We start from the raw sequence: 18,161 nt of genomic DNA, 5'->3' as shown, positions 1-18,161 counted from the left end.
CACTCCCCGTTACTGTAGTACTCTACTACTGTACTGCTCTGTTTATGACTGAGCGTCGCTCACGGGCGCCGATCGCCGTTCATGTGACCCTCGTGCTGACGTCGCGAGAAGAGACGCCATTAGACACGATCGCAGGAGCGCTCACGCACTCGCTCGCGCCCACACACTCTCGCACGAAGAAGCGCTGTCTGTGGTGGTCGTGGCCGGACGGAGACAGACGGTCTCCCGGCCCGACAGCGAGCCCCCTGGTCGCCGGGGATTGGGGGGATGTTTCCGGCGGCACGCCTCCTCCTCTGCGGACAGTCGCGGCCGTCCGACGTGACTCGCCGCCGTTCTCTTTCTTCGAACGTTTTTTCTTTTCTGTTTTTTAAAACTAATTATTTTTTGTAACAATTATTAATTCGGGACTGCCGGCGGGGATGGCGGCTGCGGGAGCCGGAGGAGCAGGAGGAGGGGGGAGTCGGAGCCATTCATTCAAGGTGGTTCTGCTGGGCGAGGGCTGCGTGGGAAAGACGTCGCTGGTGCTGCGCTACTGCGAGAACAAGTTCAACGACAAACACATCACGACCCTGCAGGTGGGTGCGAAGCGATGCGAAGCGAAGCGAAACGAAAGGAAACGAAAGCGAAAGGCGCGGGCGGGGGTGCAGGCGATCGATTAGGTTACACAGGAGGGGCACGGGGGGACACATCGCTATGATCGGCTTCTCGGAGCTCCTGGAGGTTAGGGTTGGCCGGCGGAAAAGCCGAGAAGGTGGCATTTATGGTTCAAACGGTGTCACAGGGTAGGGTAGGGTAGGGTAGGGTAGGGTAGGGTAGGGTAGGGTAGGGGGTACAACCTACAGGCAGTGCAGTGACCTCTGGCCTGAACTTCTGCCTTTGAGAACAACTCTGTAACTTTCCTCAGACCTGCTGGCTGCTGTTGTGCTGCAACTAGTGTAGCGTTCAGAGCTGCTGCCTTGGACACAAAGGTCGTGGATTCGAATCCCACCTCCAGCTGTAATACCCTTGAGCAAGGTACTTACCCTGAATTGCTCCAGTCAAATTACCCAGCTGTATAAATGGGTAAATAATTGTCAGTAGCTTAACACTGTAAATCGCTTTGGAGAAAAGCATCAGATAAATGTAAATGTTGATGTTCTCTTTTTAACATCTTCTGTGTCTAAAGACACTTCCGGGGGGGGGGGGGTCTGTGGCTTCACAGGTACTGTGACTCAGAAATGAAGGTGGTCATCACAGTTTACAGTATTTTAAGATCAGTTTTTCCCCGCTGTCTTATTTTCCCTGGTGTATGGGATTTTTTTAATATAAACTTACACTGGCCAAACCAAACCATGAGTACTAGTCATTTGGGGGGGAGCCAGCTGACATTCTATGGGAAATAATATTTTTTAGCATCACATTTAAATATGAACCCTGGACACTTGGACATTATGTGCAATTCCTGGTTTTGATCAGCTGTGTTTCACTAATGTGTGGTTATACAGTTCTTTAGAATGGTCAAGGAATAATCTACTGTGTTTCCATTAGGTAAAGGTGTTGTAAAGGGCTATGTGTAAAATTTCCTGCTGGGGGGGTCAGAGGCAACAGGACAGCAGGTTTTCATCCACATAAAAATGGTTTTGTTTAGAAACTGAACCAAAACAAGCTAGGAAAGTGCGCAAATTCAGGAGGGATGTTAAAATGAAATCGTGCACGCATGAGTGTCTGTTGTTCTGGAAACCTGCGGACACCCCTCAGGTACAAGAAGTTCTCCCGTTCAGTCTTTGCATTGGCAGGGGAGCCAGGTAGTGGACCCCGGGGGCCTTCCGGCTCCCTGCTGTGGAGTCGCACTTTGAAGGTGAAATGAACTGTAAAGTAAGACCGACCGGGCTCGTTGATAGTCCTCAACCTGCTCTTCGGTCACCTCTTGAAACCCCTTCCAGGGATGTTTGGTGGTTTTTAAATCGTATGCTGTTTTGCAGCTGTTTCATTTTATTCTGAGATGTTTAGGAGGGATGATCAACACCACCATTAGTGCTACTTTCTGGTGGACCTTTCTGAGTGGTTAGCCTGTAATAATAGCTCACCCATGTAATAAACTGGTATAGACTGTCTGGATAAAGAGATGAACAGGTCTTCTTGAAATGCTTCTCATCAGTGGAGAAATTTGGGCAGGACTTCTAGTCGCATTCTGTGGTCTGTTGTTTATTTGTCACATTTGTCCGTCACCTCAGATCTAAAATGCGGAGTTGGACAAAGAGTCATAAGCTATCTTTTTTTTTCTTTTAAAATTGGCTTTTGAAGGTTGTGATCATTTTCTTTTTAGAATTTATTTTTGTCTCTGATGACTGATAAATGGGATTATTCTCTTCCTGAACACTGAACAGTTGAAGAAATTCTCGTCACAAATAAGAGCACTAGAGCTGCATGCATTATTAATTGAATGCTTATGGAGATAAAAGCCTTTCTGTGGTCTAAAAGACACACACACACACAGAGTGTATGTTTTCCCCTTTTGGGAAGGAACTCTTCGCTAAGAGGCCAGAAAGCTGCAGGACCTGTAGGTCATTGCTGGAGAAGGGTTTACCTCGGCAGAATGTATATTATTTTGAGGGAGAAACGAAAAAACAACCCAGAACTGGCTTTCGCTGTGCTCCCTCCGCCCCCATGTAATCTGAACTACCCAGCGGAAGGAAGAGGTTTGAGTTTTATTTCTGCTGATTATGAATAATTGTGAGACTCGACTCGGTTTCTGCTGTGCCGTCCAGTGGAGGAAGGAAAGGACACGTCGTCCACCGCGCTGAACAAGTGAAGACAAGAGGACTGGGCTCTTTTTCTCCTTGCACAACTATAAATCACTGCTGTTTATACGGATTTGCAGCTCGGAATTTGTTTCTTCGTAGACTTTAATTCTTTTTGATGTGGCAAATAGTCTTTAAAGTGGATTGTTTTAGGGAATAGACAGCAGCTTTATTTGCCTCCCAAATTTTCTCACTGTTCCTTCAGTTAAAACGAAACTGGTTCCCTTTTTTCTGGAGATTTCCCTCAAACAAACACGGGGGGAAAGGCACAATAAACCTTTTGTTCTAAGCTGGGAGCACTCTGGCAAAAATGCCCCGGGTGCTACAATAGATACTGTGGCGCAATCGTGACATTCAGGAACAAAGTGTCACCAGTTAAATCTGTGCCATCATGTCAATCTGTAGGCGCATGTCGTGTTTTTTTTTTTTTTTTTTCTTTGTAGAATTCACAGAAAAATGAAAATGGTATTAACAGCCACCGTCACTGCCGCAAATGTTACCGCAGATCACCGGAACGTGTTCACACACACAGGCGCTCTTGTCAGAATGGATTTAAACTACTTGTTTTTGTTGAGCGGGAACTATTACAGGCGTCTAGCGGAACAGCAGTGTTGACGGAGCCGGCGGCTTTGACCGAGGAAAGAACTGGACACCGAGCACCGTCCCCCACGAGGAATAAGTCAGCCTTTAGGATGTACTGCATTGTTTTCCTAGGATTGCAGTCAGGAGTGAAAACCAACTCCATTGAGACGGAATGTGGTCCCTCTAGGGGCCTTCATGACACGAAGCGCCCAGTGTCTGTATCTTGGTGTAAATTCACAGTATGGCCAGGGGCACAAAAAAGTCCCTTTTACTTTGACGGTTTCTGAGAGACTCTGCCCTCGAATCCTTGACTACCGGAATCCCTCATCTGGAGTAGGGAATTCACGTTAGAGAGGTGCTGCCATAGAGTCCCAGCTGAAGCATGAAGAAAATATTTATTTTTCTCTACGACAGGCTGAGTGTAAAGCCGTTATACAAGATTTCTGCCATGTGACCGTGACAATGACGGTAGCGCTGGGTCACAGCAGCACAGAGATTATAAATACATCCCGATTTGTAAATTGGGGCCTTTGAAAGGTCACGGTCGCTCACAGGTGTGACCATGTGGCACCATCAATCTGTGGTTGATCACAACACACCGTTGATGTTTAAAACACCCTGTTCAGTGCAACTTACGGTTTTTCCCTTATTTGAACTTGACCTTTTTGGTGAGAACATTTCACATGGATTGAGGCCTACGAGGCCCATAAAGGTTCCAGTTTAGCTCGTGGTGACAAATGATGTGATTTTCATGGTAAGAGAGGTTATCAAGATAGTTTACCATTTCCTTCTTTTACACGCCTTTGGGTTGGGAACACGGGGAGGACACATAGTCTCCACACATGCTTTCACACGTGTCTCTCCTCTCAGTGGGGCACCATCTTGGTCCGGTCAGATCGCGGCGGTCACCAGTCGCTGCCCATGGATCAGCTAAGTGCAGTGCGGAAGGGCTGGGAGGCTGCATTGCTGACCATTTACCTGCAGCCCTCGCACCTGGAGATACAGTCAGTGTCTCTCAGAAGCATAACCGCCATCCTTGTGCCAGGCTGGGTCACTGGAGCAGAGGCCTTTGCTTGTTTTCTTGCAAAATATTGTCATCATGCTGTTGTGGTCATGAAAATAGGAGTGCCAGTATGGCGATGTGTTTGTGTTTATTAGAATTGGAAGTAACGCAGGGTTTTGAAATGTAGAGATGAGTCCATTATTATTTGTATTGTTAAAATTGTTTTGCGTTTTTCTCATTCAACTCTTCTTCTTCTTACGCCTTCCACCCCTCCTGGAGCACAGGGCGCCAACAAGGACTCTCCAGGCGTCCCTAAGAGCTGAGATGTCATGAAGTTTTCTTATTGGCATTTTTGTAGCTGGCAGGGTTTTTACAGTGTGGGGTAGCTGACCCTACACCCAACTCTCCTCCTCTCTCAGCCGGGCTTGGGACCGTCCATGGAGGAGTTCTCATTCAACTCTGCACATGGATATCTGTGTTGTGGCCGTAGAGGTTCAGTCCCTGTCAGTAGAACAAGATTGCTTGGAGAGTTTGAACTAGTAACCCCCTGGTGGCCAGCATCCATAACCACGTTGCCCATTGCAGTTTGTATTACCGTGACAAAAATAATATCGTAATTGATATGTTTGGTCACACTTCTTGTGTTGAAATGACACCACTCGTAGTCATCATTGCTACCAGTCATCGTTTCTACCAGCAGAGATGGGCTCCAGCTTCAGTTGCAGTAGACGTGACCGTGGCCCAGCGCTGAAAGCATGATCATGTGCTTGTGGTGTGATCGCTGCCGTTGACGGTCTGTCAGCTTCCCGTGATGCTCGTAAATGTTGGTGTTTTCTGCCAAAGTGTTTTCAATGCTATTTTTAGACTTTTCGTTTCCTTGAGTCCTTTCACTTCGCTTCCAGCTTGACATCAGTTTTTCTTCTGAAGCACTGAAATGTGAGCTTCTGCTTTCTTCACATTTGCTCCCCCCCCCCCCCCAAAAAAAAAAAAAAAAAAAACTGCTGTTCAAGGTTGTGTTACCCTGGAGAGGCCAGGATGTTGTCTCACACATGACCACATAGATCACCGATCTCGGGCGTAAACGTTTCCTGCATCAGGTTTCGTTGATTTCTGCTGAAGCGCAGTGACCCTGTGATGCTTTGAGCCCCGAATCCACTTGGACATTGAACAGAGCCAAAGGGGACAAGTAGTAGCGGCAGTGCTATGCAACCGATACTCCGCTGCAACTGGCGTCGTACGACCGCTCTTTGGGAAGGTCAGTGCCATGCTACTCGCGTTTCTCTGCAATGTCTTCCAGGCGTCCTTCCTGACGAAAAAGCTCAACATTGGAGGGAGAAGAGTCAACCTTGCCATATGGGTAAGGCAGCTCGCCCCCATTGCAGTAACTTGCTACACCTCTACCTGTGCCCACTTGGTGTTTTGACTGTGTGTGTGTGTGTGTGTGCGTACCTGCGCTAACTCAGGACACAGCTGGCCAGGAGAGATTCCATGCTCTGGGACCCATCTACTACCGGGACTCAAACGGAGCCATATTGGTGTATGACATCACAGATGAGGACTCTTTCCAGAAGGTAAATCCTCTTCAATGTTGTTATATTATATCGTTGAATACTAATATCCGGGGTCGGCACCAGGAAATGCTCCTTTGAAATCAGACTTTCGACTGCGTTCGACTTATTCCAACATTGCTTGAATAAACAATTTTTTTTTTTTTTTTTTCTTTGATTTCAGGTGAAAAACTGGGTGAAAGAATTAAAGAAAATGCTGGGGGACAACATATGTTTGTGTATAGTAGGTAAGAGCCTGCTCTTTCAGGTGGAGCTTTTCAGGAACAATTACTCTTATTTGCGGAATTGATAGCTAACTGTCGGGTAACTGAAAAGTCTGAAGAGGAGTCGGGTTGATCTCTTGTCCTTTCCAGTAGAGTCAGGACCTTTACCACACTCAGGGTATGTCATAGGGGTCTCGTGAAACTGGGACCAGTTAAGGTCATCCGGGGTCACCATAGGGACGATGCGTTCAGCCGCCCCACGACCCCCCGCCGCCCGGATTCCGTCATCTCGCACTGCAGACATCGTGTCCAAAGTCGTTTTTTTGAAATGTTTCATAGGATTTCCAGTCGCTTAAATCCCTGAGCCTGGAAGTGAGGCAAACGTGAAACACAGAAGGACATTTGATCACGTTAAGAGGAATTACTCTGAAGGGAACCTTGCGCCTTTTTCCCAGAGGTCTCCACTCAAAGCAGCTCCTATGTTGCTATTGGCACATTACGCTTAACCGCCCTCATCGCTTCAGTCTAATCCGATTAACCAACATAATATCACCCCCCCCAAAGAAAAGAGAAATATTATGGCTGGGCATTATTGGCCCTCTAAAACCTGGGATACATTTTCTGTTTGGCAATCATTTCCAACGCGTTTAATGCGGTAAAATGTGCATTGTAGTGTAAATTATTCTTTTCTGTCCTGTCAGCAATATGAGTGTGTAAATAACTAAGTACATTAACAGTGTAAGTCGCATTGGCGAAAAGCATCAGCTAAACGAATGAAGGTAAATATAAATGTAAATGAGTGTTTGTATTTACTTTTTGTCCAGGCAATAAAATAGATCTTGAAAAGGAGAGAAACGTGTCCGTTGAAGACGCGGAGAGGTACGTACAGCCCGGCTCCCTAAAGCTACACTTTTTTACACGTGTCATGGAACCCCGTGGTCAGCGACCCGCTCCACGTTGTTACCATCGAACTGTGTGGTCGCGGCCCACGCCTGTGTCCGGAAAGTGATATTTCCCAGCATTCGGCGTGATGCCGCACGCGTGACCCCCTGGCCGAGGTGTGCAGACGCTTGAGAGTCACGCATCACGTGTGTTTGTTGTCTTTCCCTTCAGGTACGCCGAGTCGGTGAGGGCGAAACACTACCACACGTCTGCCAAGCTCAACAAGGGAATCGAGGAGCTCTTCCTGGACCTGTGCAAAAGTAAGCGAGGCCCTTTGTGACCTGAGCGTGGCTGTTTGCCACAGTTCGGAAACCAGACGTCACCTTCGATCGCGTGACTCTGCGTTGGGGTGGAGGGGACTTCACAGCTGCTGTTAACCAGCCAGATGCTCCAGAACTATTAGAATGTCTGTGTAGAAAAAGCACCGTTTTCGGTATTAAAAAAAATTCCTAATTTATTATAGTTCTCACTCTTATTATTACTTAATTTTTTTTTTTTTTAATTAAACTAAAATGGATGGGGGGGCGCAGTGGTGCAGCGGGTTGGACCGGGTCTTGCTCTCCAGTGGGTCTGGGGTTCGAGTCCCGCTTGGGGTGCCTTGCGATGGACTGGCATCCCATCCTGGGTGTCCCCTCCCCCTCCGGCCTTGCACTCTGTGTTGCCGGGTAGGCTCCGGTTCCCCGTGACCCCGTATGGGACAAGCGGCTTCAGACTTTGTGTGTGTGTGTGTGTGTGTGTGTGTGTGTGTGTAAGACGGATGATTTTCCTATGACAACCCCCCTTCACCAGCACCACCATAAATGTGATGATTACTCTGTGAAGACACTCATGCTGACTGCTGTGCTCTTGCTGCGGATTGACAGGAATGATGGAGTTTGCACAGGACAACGGCACCAGCCAGGCGCAGCCGTCACGACGGGGAGTGCAGATCGCGGACGACGAGCCCCCGGCAGCCACAGCCGCTGGAGGGGGGTGCTGTTCCTCTGGATAGCTGGTCTCTGTGACGTGACTCTCCTCCACCCTCTACCCCCCACCCCAGTACTACTCTATTCTTACTCTCCAGCACCACCTTTCATAAAGACTGCCAAACATTAATTCTCCACGACCCCCCCATGCCCTGTGAATAATGTGCTTACCGCTATTTTCAGTAATCATGTTTTATAATCCACACAAGTGGGACTTTGACCAGTCTGCTGAACCTGATGACTGTAACGGGAGGTCGGAGAAAGACCCAACAGCTCATACAACAGACTAAGTGGTTTCTTCAGAGACCGTTTCCACCCAAAGACCCCACACCTGCACTACACTTTTTACTCATCAACATAGGAAGTGTGTTTGTACAATGCAAGTCTGTATGGAACTTCATTTGGTTTACTTTTAATAACTCATCTTTATTATTTAATAACTTATGGCAAATGGGGAAACATTTTGTACTTCTGTGGTGCATTATGAGAAACATATAGTAGCAGCTTTTTTCTTTCTTTCTTTATTTTCTTAAATTTTGCAGATCTCATCTCATTTTGCTGTTTTTTTTTTTTGTACTGGCCTGTACAACACTACTTATACTGTACTTCTCCCCACTTCCTGAGTTGGTGTATATGAGTCTAGAGTCTGAACGACATGTAATAATTGTATCTGCCTTTATGAGCTTCTGAGGGGGGATATGCAGGTGAAGGAAAGTTGTTCATTAGTTTTGATATTGTGAAATGATTAATAGTCGTCAATGGAAGCACACTTTTTGGATTTTTTTTTTTTTTTTTAAAACTGCTAGCATCATAGGTGTTTTGTAATAGAACAATTATAATGATTTACAGTGAACTGGTGTCATAGGAATGGTTATTGTCCTCTGTCTAAATCTAGCTTCTTGTGTAATTTTGCATACAAAATGCATATTTATGTTTCCTATGTAATGTAAACTACACAGGGATGGCACAGTTGTGCAGCAGGTAGCTCAGTGATTGAATGCGTGTGCACAGCCATTGTGATTTACTGGCGTTCCGTCCCCCTTTCTGTCCCTAGTGTCCTGTGCCTCTAGGATAGGATCCTGACCATGAGGAATAAGTCAGCCTTTAGGATGGATGGATGGATGGATGGGCTTATCTGTCGACCCTCACTTCACACACTTGCCTTCTTACCTGCCCTTCTAGTGGGTTGGTTGTCGTCCCCCAACACCCCCCCCCCCCCCCAAACTATAGATACTTGTCCTCTTGAGCAGCACAAAGAGGATAGTCGGTGGTCCAGGAATCATGTAAGCTGACACCGTCCTGGTGGCCTAGAACCCTGCTCCACTGAAAAAACATGTTAAACTTTTTACCCCTGATGTGACACACACCAAAATTCATTACAGCACTTAAGCTGTTACTTAAGAAAACATTTGCTGCGCCGACGCTGCGACATCCTCAAGCTTTCAAAGCCCCCAAGCTCTGTGTCCACGAGACTGATGGTGTCACTGAGAAGAATGACTACCAGTATCCAGGACACAGCAGTGTTATGGTCAAAGCAGTAGTGTCATTAGGTTTGGTGTCACAGACCCCTGCCATGAGCATCCTCCCTTACCAGACCATACAGAATCCTTAGTAAAGTTTCTATTTGTACTGAAGTTACTCGTAAATCGTAATTCTAGTATATCACAATGTAATGGCAATAGTAGTGATATAAACAACTAGCAAAGTGTAAATTAAACCTTTTAATTACAATATCATACACACACAGCCTAAATATTTACATTTACATAGTTTCATGTGGTTAAAGTGAAAATTTCATAAGAAAGCTAAAGAATTTGAAATAAAAATGTTCAAGAACTACATCAAAATTAATTTAATGTTATTGTTATAGGTTCACAAATACTAATTACCACAATATTGTAGCTAAAACACCAGAAAAACTGACAAAAACAGTGACGGAAACCAGAGCGCGTGCTTGTAGCGCAGGGAGACGAAACCACGCGATTCGAAGCTTCACTGCAATTGGGTAATAATGAGAGCTCTGAGCGGAGCGCATTAGAAGGTTCAAAAAGTAAATGAGCACAGAGTTTTACCCTTGTAGGTATATTGATACATGTAAGCTGGGCTTTTTTACGAAAAATGTTTCTGTTCTTATAACGGACTACAGGGATATTTTTATTAAATAAGAAATTTCTGATGAAACACTGCACAAAAATTTTATAGACAGTCATTTTGGTGTCACCCGGTGCGGTCCGCACCCCCCTAGTGATGCCACTGGGTCAAAGTGCATGCAGGACTACTGAAACATCTCAGTCCATTTGCTGGAAGCTGGTTTTATTGACGAGACCTCCGGTTCACGCTGTTGATGGGGACATGAGCCCACAGGTCGTCTCAATGCTTCTGCTGCAGGTCCCACGGATTTAGGGCCTTTCCTTGTTTCCACTCCTCTGTCCCGTTCTTCCCGTGCAAGTACTAGCCAGGGTGCCCCAGTGTACTCAAACTTTTGACCGGCACTCTACGGATTCCGCTTTGGACTTGGTTAACTTGTGTGCGATTGCTGTCTGATTTCTGCGTCGCTCTCGTCGTCGTCTTGTGCGGCTCGAAGTGTCAGCTCCTCAAAGTGTGATTTATATCCTGCAGAAAGATGTGTTTCCAGTCGATCGTTATTCATCCAGGAAGGCTTTTTCACACTCATTGTTATTCCATCTGCCGCTTCCCTTCAGAAACATGGGACACGGTTTGTACAACAGTCCGAACTGTTTTCGCTGTCTTTGTTATCAAAATCTTGCATGTTTAAGTGATTCTGTGGACAACTGTAATACAATTTTTATTTTTGGATACTGTAGCTGACTTGCAGTGAGCTCATTTTCAATGTTTCCAAGGAAACAACATTTAACATTGGGGTCAGAATGAAAATGCTTGAAGCCAAATCTAGTTAAAACGGCAATAGATGCAGAATTTGGCACAGTGTGTGCTGTTGTTTAGCCGTATTGTCAATGAGTATTTTAGGAGCTGTCCCTTTGAAGTGTACTTTTTATTGCGGGAAACAAAGACTGCCAGTGTGTGTATGATTCTATAATCATTTCTTATGATGTGAACATTGGGCCCCGCACCTCCAAATAAAGGTGAATACAGAAGAGAACCACAACAAGATGCTTTGATGGATGTGGGGACTAGTGAGAAGATGGTTGAGCACATGGCACTATGGTCTTGGCTTCAGGATTGCAGGTTTGAGAGTGACCCCCACCGTAGCTGGAACCGGAAGATGGAAAACAACGGGGTTGCTGCCAAATGCTCCCCCAGCTGGTGGGGGCCTGTTCATCAGTAGTAAAAGTCATATTGGAAAGATCCTCTTCTCCCCCATAAAACTGAACATTTTCTGCTGTCGAGACAATGTACATTTATATTTGTACCTTGACAAATATAAAAGTACATAAAACCCCGGGCACACAAGGAGCACAATAAATACAATATTGTATTTGGCATCTATATTATATTTTTAAAACATTATTTCAAGCATGACATTTCCATTCTGGGCTCCTTATTTAAATGTGGGACTGGATTTGCTTTCTTCTGTGCCTTACATTGCCAGCTTCGCTGTCTTCATTAAACCAGCTACCATTCCATGTTTCTCTCCGTGCCTTTGTTGAAACATGCAACATTCTCCGTATCACTTCTGCATCATGAGTGTCTTTGCATGAGTCATCTTTTTTTCTTTGTAGTCTGTTTAAAGTGCCACCAGATGTACTGTAAAAGCGACCACATGATGAGCCTGGTCATTCCTGCAGGTCAGATACGATTGGCACCAATGTCCCAAGCGCCACGTTACTTTTATTAGTGGATGGAGAGACCCGCAGAACAGCAACGGCCCTCCAAGAAGAAAGCTGATGGAAGCAGGCATCAGCCTATTTGGCTGATGTATAATGTACAACTCCCACTGCCACAATAATGAATAATCAGTACAAAGATAACTACATCAATGTTTTTAATGGTGATCACATCTCAGGGACAGCAAATAAATGTATCCAGCAATCTCATCATACCTGTTTGGTGGGAAAGATGTGCAGTAGTCAGCTGACACATTGTTGCTGCACCTGGCTGCAAGGCACCTGCCTTCATTGCTCACACACCCTAGTGTCTGCATTCTTACACTAGCCACACTCTTGCATGACATCATGTGAAGCCTGCCAAATGAGTTACATATCACCAAAAAAAGTAAGGCAACATATAGCTCCAGATGCTTACTAGCTAGCTAAATAAACAAATAAATGAGATTTTAAAAATGAAATTTTGTGAAGAAAATACAAGTGAATGAGTAAGTTTCTGAAATACAGTCCACAGGACTAACGTATCTGTTGTTACCTCTTTCAAGACACATCTGATAGGCAAATGCACTTGTACCTTCCTACTACCACAGTTAGGAATTTTCAAAGAAGCAAACATTTCCCAGTTATTAATATGTTCTTAATTATATTTTCTTATATTTCGCTATTGTATTTCATATAATTTCCCAAGCAGAGGGAAAATGACCTGTACTTGTGCTTTCTGCCAATAGGGGCAGCAAAATGCACTCATAGAACAGCAATTAAGTGGTACTTCGGCGGAGGGGGTAGTGGGAGTGGGTAGGCCAGTTTTTTCAAAGTTTACCATGAGACACTTCTTTTCTGTTCTCCACTGTTTGATTCGATATGGTCCCGAAAAACACAACACACTGAACAAGAGGTTATGAAGATGAGTTTTTTATTTCAATTTCATTTTTTTAATATTTTCAGCCTTTTTAAAACAGGCTTCATGCTGCTTCATGTTAATAAATAATAAAAAAATAGACTGTCATCTATTTTATATCACATCTCACATGTTGTTGCCAGGATGGACAAACCGTGAGACCCTGCTGTATTGATGAAAATAAAAATTTGCTATAACAGCATTTATTCTAATTCACTATAGCATTACATGATGTTTTTAACAGGATTTAACAGATGAACAAATCAGAAAATTAAGCTTTAATTTTTAGATTGTGACCACTGTTTACTGAGGGCTGCCACACAAAATTTCATTGTATTGCACAATGACATTGAAGTATCTTATATAACCTATCTATTGATCAGTCCAGGCTGTGGGAGACCTCACCTCACCAGACAACTCATTGATGTGCATTTACACAGATATTTAAACCCAGTTACTTCAGGCCATAAGGTGTCCTGTTTTTGTTCTGTACCTCAACTCTTAACTGCTGTGTTTTTGAACAGTATACTGTACATGAAAGATGCAACATTCATTCCAACTACAGGACAAGCTTTGTTGTAACGCATTTTAATCATCTTCCCACTGGGTGTTGCTGTTTAGCCACCACTCATCTATTGTCCACACATTCAAATACTGTAAATAATACTAGTTTTGAAAGCAATTTTTCTGTTGTGACAAAAATTATGAGTTCAGCATGTTTTCTTTAAAATACATGAAAACAAATAACTTATTTTGACTAAAAATTTAGTGTTAGAGCATATGAGTTCACAATAAAAATAGTGATTGGAAACATATGTTTAAGTATAATTTGTAATCCAGGAAATGTTGATACTTTCAAGAGTATGACTTTTGCAAGGCACTTTATAGAGCTGTCAATTTTTTTTCATCAGACTAAATACGTACAGTATAAACAACAATTTTAAAGTAGGGTGGGGGAGCCAGGATGAATAACAATACTTTTGTTTCAGAAAGAAACAGAGTTAATAAACACTGTATTACTGATGTTTTGTTTTCCACAATGGAGAATTTTCAGAAAGATAAACACTCCGTCTATAAATACCATAAACAGGCCAAGAGTCATTTAGGGGAGGTACATTATTTTAAGGTTCAACAACTGCACACCATTCAGTCCTTGCACAGCAGGAACTGAAATGTTGAAAATTTCTAAACCATCTCACATGGTGCTTTAAAACTAACTTCACAGAAATGACTTTTTGTGTTTTGAAAATTTCCTGACACTTGAACAGAGCAAAGAGTAGAGAACAGCAACTACTCTCTGAACTGGATAGAAGAGTCCTCTCTAGATTCTTCTCCACTCTGGTTTCTTATTCCAGTGAGAAGATTAAAGGGAGAAGAGGAGACTCTCTGGGAAACACAATGGTTCATATATGGTTTTGTCCCATGAATCACAGATGCCTCTGAAGCACCTGTGTTTGGTTTCAGCTTCATTCTTACATAGCTTCAGTAAAATCATAGTACAACACCATGGGATGCAAAAGACCCATTCTAGGGTTTAGGAACATGTTGCTAGAAGGAGGCACATTAGAAAGATTTATACTGGGGAAGCCAACAAATAATCAGTATTTATATCCAGGGTGAACCATTTTGAGTTCAATGAGCCCAAAAGCTGTACAACAAGATCCTCCTCTTTGCAAGGTGCTGCTCAGGGGGCCAGTATAGTGTTGTAGTAAAGAGATGTACAATTTCAAGGTACTTACAATGATGACAGGGGGGTGCGGTGGGTCCTGCTCTCCGGTGGGTCTGGGGTTCGAGTCCCATTTGGGGTGCCTTGCGATGGACTGGTGTCCTGTCCTGGGTGTGTCCCCTCCCCCTCCGGCCTTACGCCCTCTGTTGCCGGGTAGGCTCCGGTTCCCCGCAACCCTGTATGGGACAAGTGGTTCAGAAAGTGTGTGTGTGTGTGTGTGTGTGTGTGTGTGTGTGTGTGTGTGTATACAATGATGACTTACATCATCCTTCAATGCATCGCAGCAGTGGACGCCATACTATGCCAAGAACAAGCTGGTTTCAAGAAGGGGAGATCCTGCATCAACCACATGTTTGTCCTCCAACAGATCCTTGAGCAGTCTCATGAATGGAACAGTCTGCTCTATGTGGTGTTTGTGGACTTTGAAAAGACATTTGACTGCCTGCACCATGTCCTGGACACTTTGGAAGATCCTGCAACACAATGGCATTCCTATTGAAACTGGGCAACATTATCCAGCACCTCTGTGGGAACGTGGAGTACCGGGTCATCCACAACAACAAACTGACAAAGCCATTCAAGGTGGACACTGGAGTCAAACAGGGCTGTATCCTGTCACCACAGTTGTTCTCCTTGGCAATTGACTGGTTTCTTGTGTCACCCAGGGAAAGTGACAGGGCATACAATGGACCCTTACCTCAGTCTTGGAGGACCTAGACTATGCAGATGACCTGGTGCTCCTGTCAAGCAGGCACCAGGACCTCTAGCAGAAAACAGAGAGCCTCAGCGAGATAGCCAGCACCATTGGACTCAAGGTGAGCACCAGGAAGATGCAGGTCATGAGGAAGAATGCCACGAATAGTACACCAGTCACAGTGAACAGCAGGCCACTAGAGAACATGCAGGAATTTGTCTATTTGGGCAGCAAGGTAACAACAGATGGCGACTGTGACAGAGAAATCAACACCAGAATCAGCAAAGCCAACCAAGCCTTTCCCATGCTTAAGTCCATCTGGAGATCCACAGGCCTTAGAGACCACACAAAGATTAGAATTTTCAAAAGCAATGTCCTCAACACCCTCCTGTATGGATCAGAGTGCTGGAAGATTATTGTCCCTATTAACCGGAAACTTGAGGTATACCCGACCAAGTGCCTGCAGCGTATCCTCAAGATCTTCTGGTCAAACACCATCTCTAACAAAAATCTCAAGAACAGGACAGGGATGGGCACCATTGCAGAGACACTTCAAGATGTTTGGAGATGGTTGGGACATATTTGCTGCATGTCACCCAGCTCTTTAAATAGAATAGCACTATGCTGGACATCCCAGGGGAAAAGAAACCGGGGGGAGACCCACAGAGACCTGGTGTAGAACAGTCAAGAGGGAGCTGAAGAGTAAAGAACTGACTCTCGAGACAGTCCCCAGAGCAGCAGCAGACAGAGTCAGGTGGAGATCCCTTACCATCGCCTGAAGCACCAGACGTTGCAGAGAGGACTCAACTACAATGATTTACCCAGTGATATGTCTGGGTCACTTTTAGTGGAGCACTTTGGGTACTTAAAGGTACTTCGATAGGAGGGGGATTGGAACCTGGGACCTTCAAGTAGAAAACAGCAGCTTGAACCACCACTACCTTTTACCCCAATTTTACAACATTGGTTACTCAAAATAATCTATCACCTAGTTGGTCTTGCTTATTTAAATTTTCATGTAATGAGTGACAAAATTACCAGAGTACTGGTGTCCCTTTACCCTGGTGTGAACCCTTCATTATGTGACTGGCATGTGTCCATAAAAACCCTCTGGTGATACTTCACTTTCTGCTAGACAGCACCTGTGAGTTATGTTTCGATGCTTCACCACAACTGCCTTGACATTTCAATAGTGAGAGAACAGAACCTACAAGAAAGTGTTCTTTGGCCTCAATTAAATTGTTTCAAAGCCTGCAAAGGTGACTTTGCACTGTGGCACAAAAGACATTGCCAGGTCACTTTATACAATGTAACTGAACACATCATTGGCGACAAGCCTTCAAATATCAGCATCTCAAGAATCACTGAACTTGACTTCACTTTCTGCTTAACTCATAACTTGTGTAAAAGTTCTCTTAACTATACGACCAACATTATAAGTGTCCATTACAGTCGTACGGCGCGACCCCCCCAAGTTCCACCCCTCCCTATGTCATAGAAGTTATAGAAATTTCCAAGTGAAATAAGTTAAAAACGTACAATTTCTTTTTCTTCTAAAAGACGACACATTCTTCATTATTGAGCCAGTGCTGTTCGTGACATTTAGTTTACGGACAGAAGAGACGATATTCTATTTTACAGATCACTGACAGATGAGCATGATGATGATATTCTCTCGTGACATTTTAAGATTTAAAACCCCGCAATACTTGGTAAACCCAGTAAATGGGGGAAAAAATTAAAATTTAAAAAAAAAAAACAAAAGGTGGCGTAAGACAGAAATCCGAAGTGATTCTTTCGCAATCCAAACGTTAACTGTAAAAAATGAATCGCGTTGCGGCTGAAATAAATGCGAGAGGTCTCTCGTCCCTATTAACTTCAATTTCAGTCTTGAAAACGAGACAAATCAAATCTTACACCAATTTATTAAATTTTAACCATGATTAATTACTTTGTAATTGCCACTTCCGTCAAGAAAATGAGGCACTTTCCTTTAAGAGCAGTTTGACGTTTGTGCGCCTGCGCGTGAAGCGTGGCCACGCGGAAAAAGCCGTCGAGTTCAACGACACAGAGAGGTGGGACTGAAAGGCACGTGAGCAGTGCTACGTCATCGTAAACAGCGGCGGGCGACATGGCGTCTCGTGTGGCCAACAAGGTACCGATCAAATATAGTCGTTTAGGGGGGTGCCGCGCGCCAGGGTTCCGAGTGTTACTGCGGCTGATAGGATCGGAAATAGCCGTTTACACAATAGCGCCGTTGAGGACGGCTGAAAAGTCGCTTTGTTTGGTTTTTTTTCTTCCTTTTTTGTGGGTCTGTCCGAGCAACAGTTCCCGTTTCCAGTTCGCATCATCATGTTGCCGCCGTGTAGTGTGTAAAATGCCACGAAAACAGGCAGTGAAAAGACAATATAACGTGGCTGTTTTGTATCACGCCTGCCGTGTAACCAAGAGATTAGTAGGTGTGGAAATATGTTCTTAAATAGATGTTTTTTTACGTTGCTGACATGTTGCCTTTTTTAGTGCCGCTTCACGCCCGATAACACAGTAACGTCAGAGTTAAACGACATAACGCTCAACTTGTTGTCCGAACTGCAGGCGCACACGTATGTATGTACATGAATACAAAGTAAAGTGTTATAATGGCGCGCAAGGCGCTCGTGAGGCTTATTCGAAACCGGCGGACCTGCCTCGACTTTTCGTATGATGTTAACGCGAACTTTACTATCCGACTAGCACAACTTTTCTCTTGTTTGAATAAATCAGGAGAAAAGAATAAGAAGGAAGTGCGTGGAGGTATTCAGTGCACAGTGAGTGCGGACGAACGCAATGTTTGGCGACCCGGGAGCTCTGGGCCTAAAATGAAGCGCCGCGACGACGAGCGCGTGAGGGGAGAGAGGAGAGGAGACGAGACAAACTGTCCTGTCGGGTCACTTCTCGTGCGAGACTCGATGCGCGCGCGTCTCGCGCCCCTGTGTGACCTGTGACCTGTACCCC

The 18,161-nt window shown here is 44.7% G+C and overlaps 3 protein-coding genes across 7 annotated transcripts in view; 2 read left to right on the top strand and 1 right to left on the bottom strand.

Annotated features, from left to right (window-relative positions):
- ttll1 (tubulin tyrosine ligase-like family, member 1) overlaps nucleotides 1-18,161 on the bottom strand; it is a 917,975-nt gene that overhangs the window by 756,681 nt on the left and 143,133 nt on the right. The window lies entirely within an intron of this gene.
- On the top strand, nucleotides 83-9,734 carry LOC108942190 (ras-related protein Rab-21-like). The gene is made up of 7 exons (XM_018765336.2): nucleotides 83-575; nucleotides 5,663-5,722; nucleotides 5,829-5,936; nucleotides 6,097-6,160; nucleotides 6,961-7,015; nucleotides 7,250-7,338; nucleotides 7,942-9,734. Exons 1-7 carry the CDS (start codon nucleotides 420-422, stop codon nucleotides 8,067-8,069), a joined length of 660 nt encoding a protein of 219 aa, XP_018620852.2. The 5' UTR covers nucleotides 83-419; the 3' UTR covers nucleotides 8,070-9,734.
- tbc1d15 (TBC1 domain family, member 15) overlaps nucleotides 17,230-18,161 on the top strand; it is a 30,887-nt gene continuing 29,955 nt past the window's right edge. For all 5 annotated transcript variants that reach the window (XR_001966708.2, XR_001966710.2, XM_018765787.1 and 2 more), the window contains exon 1: nucleotides 17,230-17,322. Coding sequence is in view for 3 of the 5 variants with exons in the window: in XM_018765787.1 (XP_018621303.1) it covers nucleotides 17,299-17,322 (24 nt within the window). In the remaining 2 variants the exon portion in view is untranslated. The remainder of the gene's footprint in view (nucleotides 17,323-18,161) is intronic.

The sequence above is a fragment of the Scleropages formosus genome, chromosome 5, assembly GCF_900964775.1.
Source record: "Scleropages formosus chromosome 5, fSclFor1.1, whole genome shotgun sequence".
Taxonomy (NCBI): domain Eukaryota; kingdom Metazoa; phylum Chordata; class Actinopteri; order Osteoglossiformes; family Osteoglossidae; genus Scleropages; species Scleropages formosus.
Note: the sequence above shows the minus strand (reverse complement) of the source record. Positions and strands in the feature narration are given on the sequence as shown.